Source organism: Lichenostomus cassidix, chromosome 9, assembly GCF_008360975.1.
Source record: "Lichenostomus cassidix isolate B80296 chromosome 9, HeHo_3.0, whole genome shotgun sequence".
Classification (NCBI taxonomy): Eukaryota; Metazoa; Chordata; class Aves; order Passeriformes; family Meliphagidae; genus Lichenostomus; species Lichenostomus cassidix.
In genome coordinates, this window is record NC_139490.1 from 12,263,274 (window position 1) to 12,287,602 (window position 24,329).

The 24,329-nt window shown below is 35.8% G+C and overlaps 1 protein-coding gene across 17 annotated transcripts in view; it reads left to right on the top strand.

The window, feature by feature from the left end:
• The window catches only part of DLG1 (discs large MAGUK scaffold protein 1), a 143,804-nt gene extending 119,570 nt beyond the window's left edge, over positions 1-24,234 (top strand). For 6 of the 17 annotated variants that reach the window (XM_085069462.1, XM_085069467.1, XM_085069473.1 and 3 more), the window contains 10 exons: positions 4,792-4,968; positions 5,752-5,821; positions 9,917-10,016; positions 12,289-12,330; positions 15,506-15,556; positions 16,988-17,089; positions 17,328-17,500; positions 19,258-19,367; positions 19,732-19,823; positions 22,503-24,234. In XM_085069462.1, the coding sequence (XP_084925588.1) occupies positions 4,792-4,968; positions 5,752-5,821; positions 9,917-10,016; positions 12,289-12,330; positions 15,506-15,556; positions 16,988-17,089; positions 17,328-17,500; positions 19,258-19,367; positions 19,732-19,823; positions 22,503-22,609 (1,024 nt within the window). In that variant the 3' untranslated portion in view covers positions 22,610-24,234. Of the gene's footprint in view, positions 1-4,791; positions 4,969-5,751; positions 5,822-9,916; positions 10,017-10,684; positions 10,719-12,288; positions 12,331-13,927; positions 13,964-15,505; positions 15,557-16,987; positions 17,090-17,327; positions 17,501-19,257; positions 19,368-19,731; positions 19,824-22,502 lie in introns of all 17 variants that reach the window. The other 11 variants (XM_085069464.1, XM_085069471.1, XM_085069474.1 and 8 more) reach the window with 6 other exon arrangements.
• The last annotated feature ends 95 nt before the right edge of the window (positions 24,235-24,329 follow it).

Here is a 24,329-nt window from a genome sequence, read left to right on the forward strand (position 1 = left end):
AGTTGTTGAGCTTCTGACTTTGCCAGCTACTGCAAAACTTGCAGCCTTCTCCAGGTTATTGACAGAAGCCTTGTGAGGACCTTTTCATTCAAGGTTTTTGAGGCTTGGCAGCCAGTGCTGGTATAAGTCAGTACAAAAATCTAAAATGCAAAAATTCCACAGCCAAAGGACTTTTCTACCCACATCTCTTTACAGAGGGTGCTGCTAGGGCTTTTGAGATCTGCTCTTGTCATCACACCAAAAGTTGCCAAAGACTGGGAGGCAACTTTGCATGCACAGAATGGGTTCACATCTGTTCTGTCTGGTTTCTGATGTAATTTTGGCCACATTGAAGTATCTTTTATGAATATTTTCACATCTTGCTAGATACTGACAGAACATGTTAGTTATCCCTTTTATTCCTTATAATAAGTCACTCTGGTATATTCATACTGTACTTTTAATTGTACCAATTCAAACCCAATTTTAGTAACTTCAGCTATCTTTTTTCAGTTGTACTGGGTTTTGGATATGCCTTAGAGGATGCTAGTTATGTAACAAAATGCTGAATTGAATGGTAAATCCAACGGTAAAATGTTTATAGACATTCAATCACAATTGCAGAAAACCTATTAAATAAAAATACTCTGAAAATCATCTCTGGTGATTTCTCAAAATCATCAACAAATTAGGAAATAAAATCATATACATCACTGGGTCCCTGTAAACACAGTATCTTTATGAATAGTCTGCCTCTAAACAGCATTTTTGTGGTATTATGTAATATTAAGGAAAAGGCAATTATGTTTGCCTGAAAATACAATTTTAAGTAAAACGGCAGATTTTTCTTTGTAATCGTATGTGTATCAAAAAATGCTGCATAGCAATCTAGGAAACAGTCCTTGGAGGGCAATACAAATATAGCAGTAGCAGCAGCTGACTCTCCATTTGCACATCCAGGTCTCCCCCCACAGCACTCCCCCTGTCCCCAGCTAATTCAGATGTGCTGATGTGCCCTCTCTTATTTTGCTTTATATTTCTTCTGATCTTTGTTTACTGAGGAGATAGATTCTCTCATCATAATAATAATAATCTCATAATAATCTCTCATAATTGCATCTGAGCTATATCCATATCTGTATATCTATATGTACATTCAGCTGCAGATTCAAAAAGCACATGTGAGATACCTGCATCGTGTCAAGTTTCTGTGATAATATGTTAAGAGAGGGTAAATCTGTTCCATATTTTATCTCATCTGCTGTGGCAAATCTCAGTCTGCAATGTGTAGCATTCAAAATCGAAAATTACTCTTACCTTTGTGTGGTTTTGTGACCAGCATAATACATTCCAAATTCAAACAATGGTGCTGATTTGGCTTGAACCAGAGCAAAGATGGTTGTCTCCAAGTTGAAGAAATGTTACAGTTTTAAAATCACTAGGAAATTTTAACTAAATCCTTTGAAAAAATAAGATCTGGTATTAGCAGCAGGCTAAGTGTACTTGCCTGCAGTTTAATTGTTATTCTGAAATTTCAAACATTAAGTTTCAAATAACTTTCCCAAAAACTCAGAGAACCTCCTTTACAAGCTGGCAGTTTATTGTGAAGTGGTAAAATCAATTAATATTTAATGAAACGGAACATGGAGGTGCTTTTGCTGCAGGATTTCCTGGTTGCTTTGTTTGCTGAAGAAATGTTTCAGTACAACTTGGTCAATGGTCTATGATACTGAAAGCAATGAGTGTGGCAGGTAAAAAGATACTCTGGAAAATTTGGCACTGTTACACAGCCATTAAATTTTTGGCTTTGAAACATAAATACTCATGAAATATGCAACCGAACTTCAGTTTCTTTAGGCTTGTGGGTAAAGGAGCTGAATTACCTTTTTAGTGCTCTTTTTCCTGAGTAATACAAAGGGAAATAAAAGGGATTACTTTGTGCTTTCTCTATAAAATAATTTCTAGGACTTTCCATTTAAATTTCAATAGAACTTTACAGTAAATATCATGGGACTGCATTCAGAGCAGTAGTTGATCAGGAATACTAAATTTCTTTTTAAGTAAATTTGTGTTTATGAGTTACACTAAGTAAACGTATACATAACATTTTTAATCTGTAATAAAACTCTCAATGGAGGAAGTTAATAGAAGCAGTATTTTTTATATATCAGCCTGTAGATAAATATGTTATCTGGGCTGTGAAGTGAGTTCTTGGTTGATGACATGCCAGGCATAGAGGAAAAGCCATGTTAATCACTTGGAATCAAAAGAAAGTTTTGTTAGTTCTATTTGCTTTTGAGGTCATTCACATGATCATTAGCAGTTCCTGGTATTCCTAGAAATGTTAGCTGCATAGTTTTGTCACTATTGTGTGACACCCTAAACCATCTTTTTAATAAAACTATATTCACCATCTATGACTTTTTTGCCCAATAAAATTATTTTTCTTGAAGTGACTTCACCAGAGGAAATGTGTTTGGTTAAACTGCCTTTAGTTGTGCAAAAACTATTCTGTGAAACCATCTATCTAGTTGGAAAAGCACATGCTGGTAATAATGATTTTATCCATTTCTGCCTCCATTTCACTCCTAAGCATTTTTTCTCATGCAGTTAACACATACACTGATGCTGTTAGGCCCAGCTCACAGCTTTATACAGTTATATGCAAACTCAAAAATAGAAGTTAAATGTGGAGCTGGTAGAAATCATTGCGTGAATGCTAACCAGAAATCTCAGGAAATAAATTTCATGATGCATGTAATTAATTCAGTGAAAATGTATACAGCTTGAATCTGCATTGAAAGTACATACTGGATTATGTGCAGTTTATTTTGAGATGTGAAATGATATTTGTCCAGAGTGTCTCTTGAACAAATGTGCAGAATAAATTTGGAAGAATAATTACTTCCTATCTCTCATTTTCTTACCTGCAATATTTTGGCTATTTCAAGGAAAAAGAATGATTCTGATTTTTTAAAAAATAATCAGGATATCTTAAGTATGCTATGGAATTAACCCACAAGATCTTATCATGAAGATTGCACTGCTAAGGAAGGTGATATTTCAACCTCCAGGCTATTTCAAAATTTAAAGTCTAAATTTTATAAAGTTAAATTAAAGGTATTGCAGATTTAAATATAAGGCTCTTTGTATCAGGAGAGTAAATATTTTGAAGGCATTTTAAAAATTCTTTCTTTTTTTAGACATTTTAAAAATGTTTATTAAAACCTTTAATCCTTTAGGAAGAGTTTTTTTAATATATTTTATAGCCCAAGAAAGGCATGGTGTCTCAAACAACTCTGGTTTTGCAATAGATACTGAGGGTGAATTGGTCTGACAGAATATTTTGAATTTTTTTCCCTGTAAACAATTTGTTGTTGGTTATGAACAAATGCTGTTCAAAGCCAAAGAAATACACTCAGTGCTTTAGAAAGGCAATATTTACAAAGCTTCAAGTATTTACATTTTGGAGCAAACAGGTTATTACTTACATGGGTTAAAAATTTTTGTGATATTAAAAATCTAGCAGAAGAAGGTATGTAAAACCAGTGTTTAGGATGAAGAAACAAGTCAATTTGGACAATGAAAATGACAGACTTTTAAATAATCACATTGTAATCTGTTGGCACTACTTTGTGATGGTTTTGGTATCAACTAAATTAAATTCAGGTGTTGTGTAGAAAGTGCAGCACTGACAACATATGAGCTGGCAAATGAAATAAAGTTGAGGACTTTTTTCACTGTGTCATACAAGCACTTATTTTCCATAGGTTCATGAACTATTTTCAAATGTAAAATAAGAGTTCTCTATAAGGGAGAATCTTAAGAGCATCTCTTGCTGTTTGCTGAGAGGCTCCTGTAATCTTTCATTTCCACATCCTGCTAAACCCTCAGCTGTGCTGGGAGAAACATACAGCAGATATCTCCATTTCCTCAGGGAACTTGTCCAGGTATAAAATGATGCAAAAGGGAGAAAAGACATTACTTGTAAAGCAGATCAGTTCCATAGTGTGGGGGACCATGTGCCTTTCCAGACAGCTGTGCTTTCTTAGGCAGGAAGGGGAACAGAGTCAGTACAAAGCAGGCATGGGAGTGGGCTGGGTAATCGTGGGTTTGCATAAAGCAATCCTGCTGGCAGAGGGAATGTTAATAAAACTGTAGTCACGCAGCTGCTGTTCAGGTACTGGGAGTGCCTATTATTTAAAACAGGCTTACCTTAGGAAAAAGGATGAGATTCTCTTGAAATGGTCAGGAATTTTCCCAAAGAATGTTCATAAGGTCCTTTGCCTTTGGGTACTACAAAGTGGTGATCAGATCATATTTCTAAGTTGATTTTTTTTTTTCCCTGTGAGCAGGATACTGACTTTTACTTGAAAGACAGTACTTTTTATTTACTAAAATAATTTCAGTTTATAACTTTATATGAAACAGTGTGCATTACAGAACTTTTGACAGGGCTGTGTGCTTTAAATGCTTGCTTGTCTGTTTTATCCTAGGCTGACATGTAACTTGCTCTGTGCAAAGTACTTATTGAATTGCAGGAGGTGTCTTCTGCAGACTTTTTGTAAAGCACTAGACTTTTGCTCTGGATGAAGTTTTTTCTCATTCATTAAAACTTAGAAGTGTGTGTGGGTACTGCACTACATATTCTGTGTGTATGAGAGAGTGCATTCAGCCTTCTTGTAAGTACCTGTCAGAATGATGCAATCATTTATGAATAGCACAGGCAGCTTGCTTCTTATTTTGTGCTATTCATACTCTCCTGGCTTTTTCTTGCTTTTTTCTACATTTAATTTTTCCTTTTCAACGCAGAGCTCTTTTTGATTATGACAAGACTAAAGATAGTGGCCTTCCGAGTCAAGGATTGAACTTCAAATTTGGCGATATTCTCCATGTCATTAATGCTTCTGATGATGAATGGTGGCAAGCACGGCAGGTAACCCCAGATGGAGAAAGTGATGAAATTGGAGTTATCCCAAGCAAGCGGAGGTATGTCATACTTTATTGACTTTGAGATGTCTGCTATTAAACATCTGAAATGATGAATACATATCTTGTATATGCTTTTCTCTTTGTTGTTAATTCTGTACCACAACAGCCACTGGTTTGATTTTTTTTTTTTTCAAAGTAATCTGTAGTGGGATTCTCATTTACTCAATGAGAAGTTTGTTAAACCCTATTTAGCCTTAGAAGGTGGGTGCTAAAGTTGATAAAGGTGGTTCATATCCATATCTGTTCTCGCTTTAAGCAAGCTGTGCATTTAATAACATTACCTGTTGGTTTAATAACAGTTTAATAACCATTTATGGATGAAAATGTGCAAAATTAATTTTATTCAAGTCATGACACTGTCATGAATTCTTTCTACCCAGAACGTGGAAAACTGGAAAATCATTCTTTGGTAGCCAGAGTCCATGGAGATGAGGTTTTTGTTGGTATACTGAAGACTCAAATAAGAGTCCAGGTGCTCTGAATGTTAATATCTGCTGTTGACTGGTAATTGAGGCTGTTCACTTACTGTGTCGTCTTTCCTCTTCGCACCCTCTGGATTTATTAAACACATAATAGCCACAAAATACTCCAATACTCTCACAGCTCATCACTTGAGAAATAACAGTTTTGCATTAGCAGGCTTCCATTTTCTGAGTGTGTCATAAGCAATAAAATGTGTAGTACAAAAGGTACACCAATATATTTCTGTTGTTACAAGCAGTAACATGACGTTCTGGAGTTTTGCTGATTCTGCCATTTTTGTGTGTGTTTTTGTGGTAGGGTTGAGAAAAAAGAACGAGCCCGTTTGAAGACAGTGAAATTCAATTCCAAAACAAGAGGAGATAAAGGGGTGAGTTAATGAAGTGCTAATTACACCTGCCATTGTGAATGGTAACATTTTTCAGTGGTTTTATATGTGGAGAATCAGTTTCAGATTTGAGTGAAAAGACTAAATTCTGTTAAATAGAAATAAAATAGTTCCGAGCACCAAAGCAGACTTTAATTGCCAAAACACTGCAAATTGTTTAAAGAATTAGGATAGAAACATATATGCTTGTTAATACTGTAAGGTTGTAGGAGCTGTATATACTAATTGAGTGTTGAACAGTGTCATTTCTTACAGCTCTGCAAGTGCTGTTTGTAGAGCAATGTTGTCCTTGAGTGTGGTTTGTACTCCTGGACTCCCTTTATTTGAGGAGGGACTTAGCAGCAATTTTCAAGAAAAGTAGAAACTTTTGGTAAGAATTTTTTTAATGCATCTAGAAAACAATGAAGTAAACCTCAACAGGATCCCCCTGATGAAAAGAAGTTTTGAAGTACACATTTATCCAGACAGCATAAAGTAACTTCTTTTTTTCATTTATGAGCATAGAAACTTCAAAGAATTTCATGCAAGGGCAGAGTTAATTTTCATCCGTCCCTTGATGCAGTTCACTGCACCATATGTGATTCCTGTCCCAGTACATGTGATGGGGATGAGCAGTACTGCCTCCGAGATTCACTGGATTATTTGCAGTATTTTTCTGTTTTGGTGCATTTGTAATTTGGTATTAGAATAAAATATTATCAATTGACATGGTAATTTGACTTTGCTATTTAGAAGTCATATAAAGAGGGGTTAAATACTTCAGATTCTTTTCATTACATTAAGTGATTTTTCAAATGTTACCATGTTCTTTGAAAGATAATTGCATGGTTTTGTAGTTTGTCTAGCTCTAAAGTGCAAAGAGTTAACTACTGCTGTGTTTGAAGTAACATTTTGACAGTAGCAGAGTTGGTGCACAGGCCCTGTGTACTGACAGAGCACCAAAGGAATGCATGGAACACTGAGTGGAAAAGCAACTACGCTTGCCATTGATACAGAACTGCAGTTCTCTTCCTTTAGTAACATTTCATTTTGCAAACACACTTACACTATTCACAATCTTTTGCTTCAGCTGTAAATGTTTTAACATCAGAGTTTCTCCTGAAAATATTCCTCCTGTTTTTGTCATGATGATACTTTTCCCAATAAGCTGGCTGCACCATACATGTCCTCATGGACCACGTGCCTTCCTGTGTCTGTGTATGCTAATACTCCATGAACAGGATGAAATACCAATTTTATACAGTTTTTGAAAATTTCTACATTATTACCTTGAAGAATAACCCTAGCAGTGGCTAACATTAAAATCCATGTTCCTTTCATTATAAGGAAAGTTAAAAAATCTGGAGCAGAGATGGTTACATTTTATTCTTGTTTGTTCTTTTCATATACACATTTATCCCATTTTCTGTGCTGCTTCTGGTTTAATATATTCCTGCTTATGATGCCTGTGAATGATTGCCAGTGGGCTTATAAAAAATTTAATGCAATTACTACGCATTTTCAACTAATAAGCAAATCCTTCTGGCTTTTTATAATCATGATGTCTTTTAAAAGTAATCTTTTGGCTAATCTTTTATGCAAAATCAGTATAATATTACTTTTATTTTCTCTTTTTTGGCAATGGAACTGACTCTGACCATTAGACATGCAGTATATATAAAGTTTCATATTAGCTCAGGAAGACTTACTGTACAGAAAGTTAAAATAATTATTATTAAATACTTTCAAAACTATAATGAAGAACCTGATTATGTTTTATGAAGTACAATAAATCAGCCACTCATTTTAACTGTACAAATTGCACATTCTCACCACCTCAGCTAAGCTGAACAATTTTAGCTTTATTACATTTGTCTCCTTTTGCCAAACTGATTGACATGCCCAAATGGAACAATTATATAGATGTGAGACTTCCACTTTTTGAATTCACATTATAGTATTTTTTAGTATACTCAGCAAAGATCTCCTTTGGACATATTTCTTTGTTGTCCGTGTTCTGTAGATTACATTAACCTTCCTGGTTGTGAGAAATCATTTGCAAAGCCTTCTGTTAGAGAAGGTCAGGAGAACCATAACCTAAAAATTTGCCCATGCCAACTATGGTTCCTGCAAGCATATGATTGGCTTGCAACTTGATCTTTTTGTGTCAGGTTGATAATTTACCAATTTTTACTGTGGGACAACAGTTTTAGTCGAACACAGATGCAGGGCAATTAAAGGTTTTATGGATTTCCTCCTTAGCACAGTATTGTTATTTCCAGAGCTCAATGTCTCTGATTGTGCTCCCATGGTACCATGTGCCTCTTTTACACCTTGTCATTTTAAGTATTTTTTTTAACAAACCTTGGTAATGAAAATATCACTGGATGCTTCTGCTATTGCCAAGCAAGTCTGTATTAAAACAGATGCCCAGAAGGATTGTTAGTCCTGTAGCAGGATGCAGCTTTTGTGTTGCACTGTAGGAAAGGAGCACATCTGTAGACATCCTCTTTAGGAAGGCCAAGTGCTAGTTTTCAATTGTATCAAAAAATGTGGCACACCATTTGCAAAAAACATTGTCCTGTTTGACCCTAGTTGTTACTGCAATTCTTTCATACTTAATGCTGGTAGAAAGGATAATATACCTTTTGCAACTGTATTGCATATAATAGAGGAATCTGAGCTCACATTGGCTGGAGAAAGACAAACAATTACTTGAAAATTAACATGCTCCAAATTTTAGAAACAGTTTGTAATAGTCTTGAATGCATGATTTTTCTGTTTTACAGTAGCTTTTAAAACATGTTTCTGTGGCACTTTTCTTACTTCCTGCTGTACATAGGCTCTAGGCTCTGCTTAGATTAGAAATAAATAGTCCCTCTACAGAACAGGGTCTCAAGACCAAGTTTGTTGGTTTTCCTATTTTGCCATCCTTTCCGCTGTAGTTTTTTCTGCAAACCAAATGACAAAAACATGGCAAACTTTATGTCTTGGCAAAACTGGTCAGATGAGTCACTCATGCCTAAAGATGGAAGGAAATTTCTGCTGACTTTAAGTTAGCTGTATTAGCTCTAGTTCTGGGCATAATTGCAATTAAAACATAACTGGTTGATCTATACTCTGAGGTTTTTTTATTGACTTGGAACAGCAAATTAAAGGTGCTGTAGTCACATGATGTCTTCAGCAGACATGGCAGTTATTACTAAAATCTGTGCTAATTACCTATAGATATATCTATATAAGAATGAAAATGCATTGATGCTCTCCATTACTTGGACAAAGTGCAATAGTTTATATTCACATGGGTGTGAATGTCTATGTGAGTAACTCTAGAAATGTTTGTAGCAACTGAAATGCAGAAATTCTTCAGCAACACAAGCAGTTAATGTCAAAAGTTGCTGAACATGATCCTTGATGTACAGGGTTTTTCATGTGGTAATTATAAATGTAGTCTTGAAAAACATAACTGCCACAGTAAACCAATGAAATTAGTTTGTGGTTTTGAAAGTTAATCTTCGTATTAGGATGCAGATTTACATAGAACAAAGTAATTTCTTTCAGTGAACTTGCAATGAATTGCAAAAGTAAAATATTAACACAGATAAGTTTTGGAGTTGTTTTTTTAGTTGGTTGGTAACGCTGGCAAATACTTCTGATGTGCTGCTATATTATCAGCTGTTTGCAAAAGCCTTGGGTTTTTTTTTTTTTTTTTTAAAATGCTTTAACCCCTAAATGAGATCATATCAGTGATTTAATTGACTTTGAGTCATTGTGGTTTGGCCATCTTACAGCAGCCTAGTTTTCGCTTTTTTTTTTTTTACCCTTGTGGGAAGCCTAAATTTGTGCAATACAGGTCAGGCTGTATAGGATGAACCAGCCTGCCAGTTTTCTCAGTACTAAGCATGTGAAACATGGAGAGTATGAGCAAAGCCATGATCCCAATCTCTATTTCTCACGAGCTGAGAGGATGAGTGTTAAACTGAGATATGCACTGCATAAGGTGGTTGTAGGAGTCAGCGTCCGCAAAGCTGCTGCTCTGGGCCTTTGTTCACACACACATTAGACATCCTTTGTTTTGCCCCTCCTTCTCTTCTTCAGCAGTCATTCAATGACAAGCGTAAAAAGAACCTCTTTTCCCGAAAATTTCCCTTCTACAAGAACAAGGACCAGAGTGAGCAGGAAACCAGTGATATTGACCGTAAGTATGTGGCACTCGATGGAGAGCGAAGCGCAGTAGAAGGGCCTGCTAGATTGCACTAGGGTGTTACCCTGGAGACAGTTTCGGGAGCTGCAACAGGCCAGGAGCTTGTGGTGCCAATGGCAAACAGTCTACACAACCAGTGCAACCCTTCCTTTGCTGTTAAAATAAAACTTAACACAAGAGTGTTGAGTTTGGAACAAACTGGGCAATGCTGTTGACTAACTGGAGGAGGTAGCTGCCTGCCAGTGCTGTCAGTGATGGGAACAGGCACAGTATTGATGAAAGGATAGTGGAGCTTACCAGCTTCTCAAATCAGTCCCTTTAGACTGGTTCTTCAAAGTCATTCATTCTAATTTGATTTTCCTAATGAAGAGAGATTACTTTGATTTCCATTGTTCTTTCCAGTGCTAAAAAAAAAGTGTATTCTCAAAACGTAGTTGCATAAATGTGCTAATTCAGACCAGGTTCCAAACAAACTGTGTTCTCTGCCATTTGCATTACTGATTGCACTTCATGTGCCAGTCAAGTCCAATTCTATAGACTTATTTTTCCCTGTGATGTTCTCGGAACTGTCTCCTGTCGTAGCGCCAATTTTATATATTACTGACAATTATTTTCTTTGTGATTGTCTTTTTATTGCTTGCCCTCTGGGGACTACTCTGCAGGAGGTCCCTGACGACATGGGATCAAAAGGCCTGAGTAAGTGATCAAAATACTCCCAAGTTATTCTAACCTCCATCTGAAAAATTACTACTTTTTTTTTTTGACAGATCTCTTTGAGATTGGTGCTCTACTGGCATAAGGAGGTTGACTAAAAATGGTTCATAAGCTTTTCTTAGTTTGTAATCTTTTGGAGGTTTTGCTTTCAGGAACATGTAAAGTTTACGTGACTGTCACATTAGATTTTTTTTTGTTTTCAGAAGCTTACCAGTGTTTACTTGTTTGTCCTTAATAGTACTGTGTTTTTAAATCTGGTGATTATTTTTTAATGTTACTTATATCTTGTCCTTGTATGTTTATTTATTTAAAATAACTTTATGGCTTTTTACAGTAGTAGTACAACCATTGCTGTGATACTTTAACTAGTTACAGTTTTCACTCCTCTCTCTAGGTGACTGATGTTTACAGCTACTTAAAACTTTTCCTTAACAAATGCCACGAAAGTTTTTCTGTCAGACTTGAATGCTTGTGATGCTTTTAGACTAGGTGGAGGCTTATGGAGGAGATTTATAAGCATTTGTTGTATTTCTGTTTGAATCCAGTAAGATTCAAAAGTTGCTGCCTGCTCTTAGCAGATCTGTTTGTGTACACACACCCCACCACTAAGTGTATTAAAATGACAAACAAAAAAAGTCAAGACCTTGCTTTCATCACAGATATTAAACACATACACTGTCAGGGGTTTATGCAGTAGGATAAGGAGTCTCTAAAGGGATGTGGCTAAGGGTCATTAAGGATAACATTTTTTCCCAAGGCATAACTGTGAGGCAGAGTGTTCATATGACTTGTAAAGGCCAATGCACTTCTTTACCTGTCCTCAATCGTGAAGTAAGAATTCTAGTAGCTGTAACATTCATTTTCAGTTCTGAAATGGCTACTTTCAAAGGAATTCTTGGACTAAGCCAGAAGACTTTAGCAACCTTTCTGGCCTTATGATTTAGAACACAAGATCATAAGCAGCCTTTACAGCCTTATGATCATAGCTAATTTAAACTATGTAATATGGTCCAGAAATATCTCTAGATGATTCTGTTCTATCAACAATTGGATTCTAGTCTGTTCTTCAGCACAGACTTTTTGAAACTGCCTTATCACACTTAGTGTAAGTTGTGTTATGTGCTACACTGTATTTAATATAATCCACTATTTTCTGCTACAAGACTCTAAATGTAATCAATAAATTGCCTGCATAAAAGTTGAAATGCATAATCCCATGATTTTTACACAACAAAATTAATCCTGAAGTGAAAGCCTAAAAATTGCAGGGTTACATATGAATTATGAATTAGTGTACTTTTTGTAATCTTATTTTATGTGCTATTTAATGTTTTTCTTTTTATTAACATCAATTCCTTTCACATGAAATTAAGCTTGAACCTGAGAGCTATGAGAAGTACCTTAAAACTTTTATATGCAGTATGTATTGATTTCAGCACTTTGATATGAGTATTGTCTTTCATCTGGATTATTTTTTGTCGATTTTCTTTCTTTTTGACTCATGCCATTGGTGTATGTTCCTTATTTTTTTCCCATTGTGTTGCAATTTCAGAGCATGTAACCTCTAATGCCAGCGATAGTGAAAGTAGTTACCGTAAGTGTTTTTAAGTTCTTTGTTTATTTAAAACCTTTGTTTTATTAAAAACCTTTTGTAGCTCCTTCTTTGGTTTTGTCTGTCTGTCTTTTCTGGGTATTTACATGTTAAGTAGAACTTTCCTATCATCTTCAGATGAAATCCATATTTGTGTATTTGGTGGAGTACTGCAAATTGTTCTATGTCTTTGTTTTTAAAAAAACTCTCTAGAATGGCTACAAACCTCCTTTATGGATATTTTTGTTGTTGTCTATGATTTTCTTAGTTCAGCTTAATTTGAATCTACTCCTTCTTTTTGTTTTTAAATTACATAAGCTAGCTAGACCAGTTAAATTGAAGTGTAAATTTAATGCTGACAAGTATAATTATATGTAGTTGAGCCTTAATACTGGAAGTGTAACCAAACTGTGTAATCTGTTAAATAATGACATAACTATCTAAAGTTTTTCATGACTGATACTCAGATTTAATATGTATGTACTTGAGTGAAAGTACAGATAAGCAAACATGTATTTACCCTTGCTTTCAGCTCATTTATTTTGTCAAGTGTGGATGCTTAGTATGAACTGTCTTCAAAGCATATGACACACATTCAGTGCTGGAGTCAGTTTGATAAATCAGCATGTTAGTTCTCTCTCTCTGAAGACAGAGTATCTTCTATTTACCACACTCAGTTTGCTTTTCCAACTAGCACAAGCTACAGTACTGTTTACTATTACCCAGGCTGCAGTAGCACTCCCTGTTCATGGTGGGTAATAGGCTGCATGGTGCTGCTCTACTGTGCTTTAAAATGTCTTGAACCACAGCAAGAACTTCAATCCCACTATTCATTTCCGGTGAACAGCTTCCCAGAAAGGTTGTACTCCAGACCTGGAAGCCAGGATAGAGCAGAGCAGGACAATGGCAAAGCTTAGGATTTGAAGAGAGGCATGAAAAAAGGAACAGTAAAAGTCTTGCAATGGTTCACTGCTCAGCTCCTGGCTGCCTGCTAACTGTGTAATGGGCACTGCAGAAATATGTAATTTTTGTTAGGATTATAAGGAAGGTAGGTCATTAACAGATATATTTGTTTGGAAGCTGTAGATCTTTTCAGAGGTGATGAGCCACATGTTTTCTTCCAGATGATTACACTGAAGGAGAGAATGTGTATATATATATATATATATATATATACACACACATGTATGCAAAATGCTGATGGTGTTGCAGACTGTAATTGAAAAGAAACCAATTGAGGGAGGCATCTGTAGTCCCTGAGAATAATACAAAATTGAGCACATATGGAAGTTGCCTTTGACAAACAGAAATTTAAATAATTTTTAATGATACACCATTAAAACTATCTAACCATGACTCTTTCTTTATAAATTTGTTACTTCCCTCTCTTCCCCCACTACCAAGGATTTTCTGAGAGCTTGCTTTATTTACATTGAAAGCTCATTATTGGTACTACTAGTTAGTTTTTTACTCTATTGTTACTTGAGAAGCCATGATTTTATTATGAATGTCATGGATTTGCTTATCTGAATGTGTAATTCTGAGCACTTTTTATTAAAATATTCTTTTAATTTCTTCTTACTGCTGTCTAATATGAAAGTTATCTTGATTACAGATGAGTACGGTTGTTCAAAAGGTTCAGTCTATTAATACTCATTTTTCCAAAGTATTGAAAAGCAGTGACAATATATACTTTTTGCCCTCAATCAGGGGATGCCTTTTACTTATTCTTATCTCTTTAGTAGTTTGCGTAACTTATCTTTGACCTTATAGCAATGTGACTTCTCCAAAGAAGTATCTAATTATATGTGAGCTGGATTTTTCATAGATGAGTTGATAGTTCATGATTCCCTATTCCTCTCTCTAGCCTAAAAAGGGTTCTGAAAGTATATACTGTCCTTCTAAAATCCATTTGCATGAGTAACTTTTGGAGATATTAAAATGTACAGGTTGCATGGTTTTGTGTCTGTCTTAAGGTATTCCTCACTTGCAACAACTTAGGAAATTAAAGTCTTCCTTCCTCTATTGCTGTAGGACAGTTTGAATATAAATTTATTGCAAAATAAGGAAAATATTTCTGTTAATGAAATGGTAAAATCTAGATTTAAAATATCAGTGGTATTTGCTTTGAAATAGAGAATAGATATATAGAAGAAATACACGAATTTATAAAACCTTTGTTCTGCCATCTGTTTCTGTACAGTTGTGGTGTAGCATTGGTATGTTCCTTTGCCTGTTTGATGGCTTATGAACATCAAAGAATATTCCAAAATTAAACAAGTGAAATATTGAAGGACTGTATTTTCTTCAGTTCAAAGCAATGTCATATAATTTGAGCTTGTGTCTTCAGAATTACAAATTCTCTACTATCAGAGTTAATTTTCAATTACTTCATTGTAAGAAATTTTACTCAGAGGTATCATGTAAGACTAGAAATAGTCCCTCTTTTAGAGAGATGGCAACTGAGGTATATTTCAGATGCTTTCACTAACATTTAAAAAGCCTACAGCTGTCAAAATCCAAGATACAATTATTTTAGTTTCATTCACTGCTAATGTGCTTCCCGGAGCTGAGAACAATCCAAGGCATTCTTTGTTTTTAACTTTGTCTTTAAACATTAATTGATAAAATAATAGTTTAGTATATGCAGTCATATATTTTTGGGTAGAATTAGAGTGGCTGAAGTTCTTTATATAAATGCCAGTTCATGATAAAATTAACGTAAGATCTGTATATCTTGACATACATGGTTTTCAGCCATGTATAAATCTGGAAGAATGTTATTGTCAACGCTGGCTTCAGAGTATGGAGGAAGTTCCCCATGTGGGTGGCATTGCTCTAGCAGTGAATGACAGCATGCATGCATTGCATCCAGGACACGTGGGGAGCAGCAGCTCAGCAAGGCTTGAAAATTCTTCTTGTGCTTGACATCAGCTTGACATGCCAGCGTACACCAGGAAATTATTTATACTCTGTGTCTTATGCTTTAAAGCTCGGTGCTTGGCTTAGCTTTGTGATTTTTATAATTCATCGCTCTTGAAAGATGTCCTTCATCAGTTTCATTGTAATGCATATTGCTGAGCAATGTCTGTATTGTTACACCCCATAGAATGACTCAGTTGAAATATGTTGCTTTAGGAAAAAAATACATTGATATGTCTTTGCCTTTACATTTTAGGTGGCCAGGAGGAATATGTGTTGTCATATGAACCAGTCAATCAACAAGAAGGTGTGTAGATCTCACTCACTATAAAATAATCTGAATTATCAGGATGCTTCATGTGCCCTTATGTACTAAGCACCGTGATAAACCTCTTCACCCTTTTTAATTTATTCAAATGGATACATTATAAAGGTGTAAATTATTAAATAAAATTGCAAAATTATTTAGTGCAAAATCCAAAGGTGTGCTACTTCAATAATTTCTTGTGTGGTTTATATTGTGGAAGGAAAAATACATTATGCTTAACAGTTTTGTCAATGAGAGGCTCAAAAATTACAGTTTTCTTCTGTTTCATATTATTTTAGCATTCTCACTGTTTCTGTCACAGCAAAAAGTGTGTGAATAGATCATTTGGCTATTTACCAACTGTAACTGAAATGTCTCTAAAACAGTCTGCCATTTCTATATAGTCTTCTTATAATTCAGCTAATTAGGTTAGTAATTGCCAAGGGATTTTTTGCAGAAAAAAAGTAAAATTTAATGAAATGGAAATCATTAGGAGAAAATGTCTTCTCACTTGAATTTAAAAAAAATGCTTTTCACTGATTTCCAGTGGAATGGAAATCCAGGAGTAGCTGCTGCTGCTCTCTGTGTTCCTCCTCACCAGAGTGGCTCACAAAGGGAGAAACAGCAAAGATGTTTCTTATTTAATTAATATATTGATAGTTACTGGATTCAAGACATTCCTTTTATGAATACAGTAATACAGTAGAAAGGAAATAGCTCTGAGAGTCAAATTAAAATATATTTTATAGGCCAGACTTTAATTAGTTTGGAGTTATTGGTGCAGACACGTTGAACCTAAAATTAAAATTTGAACTTCTGAAATTACATGATCATGACAACATACTTAGGCATTATTGTCTTTATGGTTCTTACAGTATGATTAGACATAATCTGCTTAAGCTTAATTTTCAACCAAAACCCCTTTATTATAAATAATTAAGCTGCTTTTAAAAGGTACTAAATTTTGTAACGGTGTTAATAGTTACAAAAACAATTTATGGTTGTGAGTTTATATGTATGTGAATGCTTCATTGGAGCCTTAAAGGAAAAGAACCTTCTCCCAACACAGAATTTCATGAACTGTGCTACTGCTTAGGTGCCTCTTTGAATTGAAAAGATTTTCCAACCTCCCCTCTTTCCTTTTTCCAGTAGAATTTAGGATGTTACTTTGTGAAAAGGTTTTTTTTTCCAAAGGCTTCATGGCTTAAGACTCATTTTCAGTCACTGAGGATGGTGTTTTGAGAATGAAGGTGTAACATGGCATGACTATTAACTGATTTATGTTCTTCAACATGTTTTTATTCTCTTTAGGAATACATATTCTTTTTAGTATTAAAATGATTGCTATGTGAGAAAGCTTATTTTGATGAACTGGAAAGATAACAAATATATGAAATAAAACTTACAACATTATTCCTTTATGTTTGATAGTCAATTACACTCGACCTGTGATTGTTTTGGGACCCATGAAAGACAGAATAAATGATGACCTGATCTCTGAATTTCCAGACAAATTTGGTTCATGTGTTCCACGTAAGTCTCAGCAAATACTAAAGCAATTGTAAATAATACTTTTCTCTTAATTTTTTATAGACATCCTCTGTATGCTGGGTTAAAAAAAGTTAATATAGTGTTTAAACTTTATAGACCTACATTAATTGTCAATCTCTGTGAAAATTTTGCAGTATAAATGGGAGACTTTTGGGCTATTTTAGGGAAAAAAGTCACTGTTTTTTGTTTCACTGTAAAAACTACTGGTTTATATTTAAAGATACTACTAGACCAAAACGAGATTATGAGGTGGATGGACGTGATTACCATTTTGTCACTTCTCGAGAGCAAATGGAGAAGGATATTCAGGATCACAAATTCATTGAAGCTGGCCAGTACAATAATCATCTTTATGGAACAAGTGTCCAATCAGTGCGAGAAGTAGCAGAAAAGGTAAATCAGTGCCACTTACTTCCATTTACTGAGGTGATTATATGCCTGTGCTGACAGGGAAATAGGGAAGGATGGCAAGAAGCCATTAGCAGCACTCAGACTTCTAAAGGAATTTGTATAAATCTAGAAACCAAGCACATTGTTACAGACACATTTAGGAAAATAATGAAGCTTTGGAATAACGAAAGCATTGTGATTAAATTGTGGGAAAAGAGCAACCATATTGTGCTCTCTCATTTAAAGAGAATATTGAAGAAATAATTGGAATTATAGCCTAATTAGTCTAGCTCACATACAGAGATCATTAAATAATTAAGAGTAGTGGTTGTGGAGTTAATTAATATGATGATCTCTTTGACATAGACCTGTGCAGAAGAAAACTTGTAAAAATCTTATTTGTGCTCTTCGTGGTTTTAGCTAACAAAGGGAAGGGAGAAAATGTAAAGAATTCCATTAAAAAAAATCTTTCCATAACTACCAGTACATTTTGAAGATTGACCTTACTGTTTCTATACTGAAGCAATTTGATTGACCTATTCCTTGCAAATTCTAATTATTTATAAATTCAAACTGAAGTTGACTTGATCTGTCTGTAAAAAAAATAAAAAAGTGGGAAGAAGGAAGTGTATTTCTGAGAGTTCAAATGTATTCTCATTTGAGAATACAAATGAGAGTGTACTCTCAAATACATTTGGGAGTTCAAATGTAAATGATCCTGGTTATTTCTTCTGCCAGGAAGCAGAAGCATGTCAGTAATTTCAGACATTCCTCCAGGAATGATTTCCCAGGAGTTCAGGAATGGTGTTGTATGATATGAGTAACCTTTAGTTGTATGGTACTTGTGGGTTTGTATCCTGGGTCACGGATTTCCACCATTCACCATTCCTGCTAAAGAAAAAGCTTTTCTTTATGTAGTCACCTGACAGTGGTTTCCTGTTCCTCTTCCTCTGCACCCTTCTAAAATGATGATATGCAAAATTAATCTTATGCTACTCAGAAATGAAAGAAATAAAAATGTGTGAGGTGGAAATGAGCATATCTGAGATGAAAGGAACTGAGAACAGGAAGAACCTTTGAGATGAAGCTGGAAAATTCTTTATTGTGGGAGAATAGAGAGAGGGAGGAAGTTAGCCTTACACATTGTCTTCCAGCTGCCCAAGGAATGGTCAAGTTATATTTGTTTCTCAAGAGATGAACAATAAATCAACCAAAATAAATTGCATTCACCATCTCCAGTGTGGTATTTCTACTGGGTGGTACCTGGGGAAGTAGAGGGCTTGTGTGCAGTTCCATCTGAAGGTTTTATGGTGACATATTTGCCTGCCAGCAGGGGTGGTCACTCCCTCAGGTATGCCAATTAAGTCATCTGGCTTCTCTCTAAACTGCCCCAGTGTCATGGCTGCCTCCCTAAAGCATCTTCAAATTAATACCAAGAAAAAGCAAAATAAAAAATTTTGGTGGTGTGGTTGAAGTCAAGCTGTTCTACTCTATGATTCTGCATTGCTGATTGGGCTGCTACCTGTGATGAAGGAAGGAAGGAAGGAAGAAGGGACAGGAACATCTCAAATTTTGTGTAATCCAGCAGAGGAGATTGTGGGACCTTGTGCCAAAGTGATGAAATCACAGTGTCATTGATGCAGATACTCTAATGTTGTTGGTTGCAGTGGAGACATGTTTTCTCTTTTAAACTATTATGCTATGCTACTTGTGACTTAAACTTTGCTTAGTGCCATTTTCCCCTTCTCTCTCACTTTTAGGGTAAACATTGCATTCTGGATGTTTCTGGTAATGCGATCAAAAGGTTGCAGATTGCCCAGCTGTACCCAATCTCCATTTTTATTAAACCCAAAACAGTGGAAAATATCATGTGAGTAAAACTGAAGTACCTCAGGCTAAATTGTTTGAGGCTGTTGTATCTGAAAGCCAATCACAATTTATGTGCAGACAATTGTAATGTTTATATTTTAAATAATTTTTAATTCCCTGAGTTTAATTTTAGGGACTTTAGGACAGGGTTTCTAATACAAATTAATGTGCTTGAGAACAAATGTCATTGTTTAAAATTCCATACAATATAATGCCAGAACAGCTCATTTCCACTACAGTCTTTGCTTGGTTTCTTTAGGGTTAACCCTCTTATTAGGATTAATACTCAAACAACAGTTTAAAACTTCAAAGACTCCCAAGGATTTGTTAGTAGTTTAAAAAAGGTATAATGTTTTCATTTTTAGGGAAATGAATAAACGCTTAACAGAAGAGCAAGCCAGGAAGACATTTGAGAGAGCCATGAAACTGGAGCAAGAATTTACTGAACACTTCACAGGTGTGTTTTGCTTGTGACTGTTCACTTGCCAGAGTTAAAATTTTATTGCTTGCTGTAAAAATAGTACTTGCCTAACCACTGAGATAAAGCTGAGCTTTGTTTTTCAGATCATCCGTGATACTTTGAGGTATATAGTCATCTTAGTATCTCGACACTGATTTCAGTTTGATCAATTAATTTAATATACACAATAATTTACTGGGAGCTTAATTTAGGTTTTAAAAACTTTAAGACTTTCTACCATTTTCCTGGGTATTGAAATGTGGATGTTTGCTTTGTTGGTTTCTCATACACTTAAAGCTTTTATTTGCAGACCTGAAATTGCTCAGCAAAGCTACTTGTAGGAAATTGTTAGTTACTTTTATTAGTTTTTTTTTTCTGACTTATGAAGATGATCAAGCATAAGGTTAAATTAAGCCTCTGGAAATTGAACACCACAGCATTATGGTACTAAGGGAATCAAATTTGTGCATGCCATGGGTCTCACTATAACAGCAAGGGATGGGCTGCAATCACTCAAACTGGGCTCATTCTTTGCCTTGTGGCTTCTAACAGGGGGAGGTTGGTCAAGTCATGACCTTCAAGAGCCCAGAAATGAACCTTCCCTGTTCCTACCCTGACAGACAATTGCTCCTTTCCCTTATGTTCTGTTTTGCAGTATTTTAGTGTTGCTGCCCCACTCACTTCTTTTCTGTGACATGACTCCTTTGCCCAGTTCCTTCTCCCACACCTTATGTGGGCAGAGCTGTGGATGCAGCAGTCTGCTCCAGCTGGGCAGAGACACAGGATGGGCTGGTGGCTGCACAGAGGCTGAAGACAGAGGAACCAGTAGATTCCCTGCCCCAGTCTTCCTGCTGCCTTGTTCTCTCCATTTTGTGCAATCCAGCTGTCAGTTTATTCCAAAGACTGTACCTTGCTCTTCCCATAGGTCTCTGTCTGCTGCCAGAAAGTTGTGGGACTTGCAACATATATTGAAAATTCTTCCTATTATAGAATCCCACACCAAATGGCTTGCAAATGTGTCAGCTTTGCTGTTCAGAAAATGAATGACTTTATTTTAATACACATCTATTAAATATTTAGTTAGTAGCTGGTATTATCCCAGGCTGTCTCAGGACATTATATAGGACACTTTTCCAAGAAATTAAGGGACATAAATAATGATATTTCAAAAACCTAAGGGACTTTTTGAGTGCTCTAGTGCTAAAATCCATGATTTTGCTCTAGAGTATAAGGCTTGTTGACAAAGGAAGATGGTCAGACTTCTCTCCAAAGGAAGATGGTCAGACTTCTCTCCTTGATAATCCAGTTCAAACCAGAAATTCTCTTCTGAATCTGAGATACTTGAAGCCATTACATATCCCAATTACAGTTTGGAGGCTACCACCCATGTGAGTCAGGTGGTAAAACAGGAAGTGTGAGTGTTCCCTAATCTGTTGAAAAATACCACATCATGTGTGGTAACTGAAACCAACTTCATCAACAGGTTCAGTTTCTGCAGACTTTAAATTTACTTGAAGTACCTGAAAAGCACATCTTTTGCAGCTTTGAGGTTATCCTCAAGGAAGTTTGGAAGAGGTGTGGTTGAACTTAGATGGAGGGAAGATGCTGAAGCCTATAGCTATTTGCATTAAAAAGACATTTCTAATTTTTCTAATGCCCTGTTGTGCTGTGAACATTATGCTTATCTATAACAATGGAGCAGCCTCCTCCCACAGGCAGTACAGCTTTGGGCTGCAGATGGGAAGAAAGTTTTGAAGATACGAGAATGGAATGGTAGGAATAAGAGGGAAGTAATCTGCATGAAAGCAAGGCTCAGAAGCAGTACTACTCTACTAATGCACAGAAGAGTGAGTCTGACCTGCCTCCAAAACTGTCTTTCGTGCTAAACTTTACATCTTGGGTTATTGACACTGAGAGTGTGACACTAATTAAAAAGAAGTTGCTATCTCCCAGTGATTGCTATTCCAGTCTGAAGTGTTGGTAGGAACAGCTCAAACTTCATTTTCACCAGACCATACTTAATTCTGACATGTCAGAACACATCCATATTGGCTCATTTCTAATTATTTGCTAGCCTTGGCAGAAAGGTATCTTAATTTACACCATAGGAATGAGTATAGATTGCACTTTTAACTGTATAAGGAAGCCTCTTGCCTATAAAACTTGAAACTGTCATCTGGACAACAAACTCTATGAGTTCCTCCTCTTTTCAGCCAAAAGCAAAGGTAGAACTAGCAGGTAGACATCCCATGGTCAGCCAGCCCTGCTGGGCAGCTTCAGGATCGAGCTGAGGAGTTCACCAGCCTGTGAGGACACAGCCCTGCACTGTCTGGCTTTGTGTTGGAAACACAAATGAAAGTTGGGCTAAAAAGAATACTAGAGGATTTGAATTGACTCAGGCGAATTGGAACCTGTGGCTAGGAAAAGGTTAGAAAACTGCTCAGTTTTATGTGCATTTGGTAGTGCAGTGGAAGCCACTTCCTGTCCCCAAAGAAGTGCTTTGTGTGTCCTGCAGTACAACTCTGTGCTTCACTCCAGCACAGAAACCAGCAATGTCCACAAGTGTCAGTTCCTTCAGCAGTCAGAAATCCTCCTGCCACTCTGCGGGCAAGGAGCAGCTTGGTTTCTGCAGGAGCCAGGAGGGATGATTGCTGACTGCCACGTTATGTTTTGCAGCTATTGTCCAGGGAGACACACTGGAGGAAATCTACAACCAAGTGAAACAGATCATAGAGGAACAGTCTGGTCCTTACATCTGGGTTCCAGCAAAGGAAAAATTATGAAAACAGATTTTTATTTTTCATTTTCTAACTGACATCACCTACTACATCTGACGACTCTTAAGCCCTTCCAGTGGAGCCTGCCTCTAGTTCTTTCCAGCGTGGTTCATACCCTAACCATCACATTCTGCAGTTCCCATAATGCTTTACATTTGGTGTCTCTCTTAGTTTAAATAATTTGTATTATTGTGTGTTGTTGGTTTGCCATTTTTCAAACATGGCAGTGGAATGGCCTGACCAGCTATTAGTTTAGGGTGGGGGTGGGAGGGAATTGCTTGGTAAAATTCCTTAATGTTTAAGGGAAAGTAATTTACAAAGATTTTTCAAAAAAGCTTTATAGACATTCTTTTAAAATTTCATAACAATTGAAAGAAAAGTTGTATTCAAGGAAGTTGTAAATTATGAGTAACTTTGCACGCTTAACTTTAATAGCATGGTTTGGTCAGGGCAATCAATTTCAGGTTTTATTTTCTGAGTTCAATCCTATTGTCACGGTATCTTTTTTTCTTTCCAGGCAGTTAGAGAGAAACTTTCAAATTTTGAGTTAGCATTTTCATTAAGTCCCATTACTACTCCTAAAGGGATATTCATTTTCATAATTTCATACGGATATTCTTATAATCTATTTTTTCATTTTTTGCCAATAAAATTGCTAGGGACAAAGATATGTAATGTTTTTAATCTTCCTCATGAAACACTATTTATAGTGTGTTACAGAAATTCTTTATAGATAATGGTCATCACACTTTTTGAGCCTAAAAATATGTTTAGGTGCTAGGAAACCTTGTATTTTTCAGAGGAATGCCAAATTTCCATTGGCAGTAATACAGAAAACAGCAGCAGAGATGGTCATTAGGGCAATGAGAGTATGATTCATAGCCTAAAAATGTGTGTGTTCTTAGGGGTCAGATTTTAATGAATATTTTACCCACAATAACTGCCTATTTTGTTATAATAAATATATATATATATTAAACTTTCTTTAACTAAACTCTGTAACTATGGGAATTATTTTCTTTACATAGTTGCGCACACATATAAATATATATATATAAAATATATATTTTTCTTTTACCACCTACTCCTAGCTTTTTGTTTTGAATAAAAATAAAAAAGCAAATTAGAATTTACCTTCCTTAATCACGGAAAAATTAAATGGGCTGTGATGGCTGGGCATGAAGTCCAGGGAATATTAGTACAAGAAAAAAATACATGCAAGTTCTCCTCTTTTCTACGGAATTCCGGGTGTTCGTCTTCCCCCATCCCCTTCGTAATATGCATGTCTTAACCAAAGGGAGAATTCAGAGTCAACAATATATTTTTTTTCTGTACGTGTTCATCTCAGATTGCACAGGCACAAGATCTTCCATTTGCAATGCACAAACTTCTGTGCTGAATGTTATGAATATGTTGTACCAAACCCTTCAATAATGAAATTCTCTAATTCCCGTATTATTTGGTACCTGCCATTGCTTGTTTGCAACTGATTGTTTTTAAGAGGGATGTACTTATGGCAGTCATGGGGCAGTCACACAACCAAATCAGCTTTGGTTTGTAAAGAATTATCAACACTATCCATTCCATTTGTTAGAAAGAGGAGAACAGCTAATAAACTTTATTGTACAATACATTTGTCAAGTGTGTTTTTAATTATGATAAATAGAGGTGTTGTAGCACTTTAGAATAATTGACTGAGACTGTAAATGAAAATCATGTATTAGAG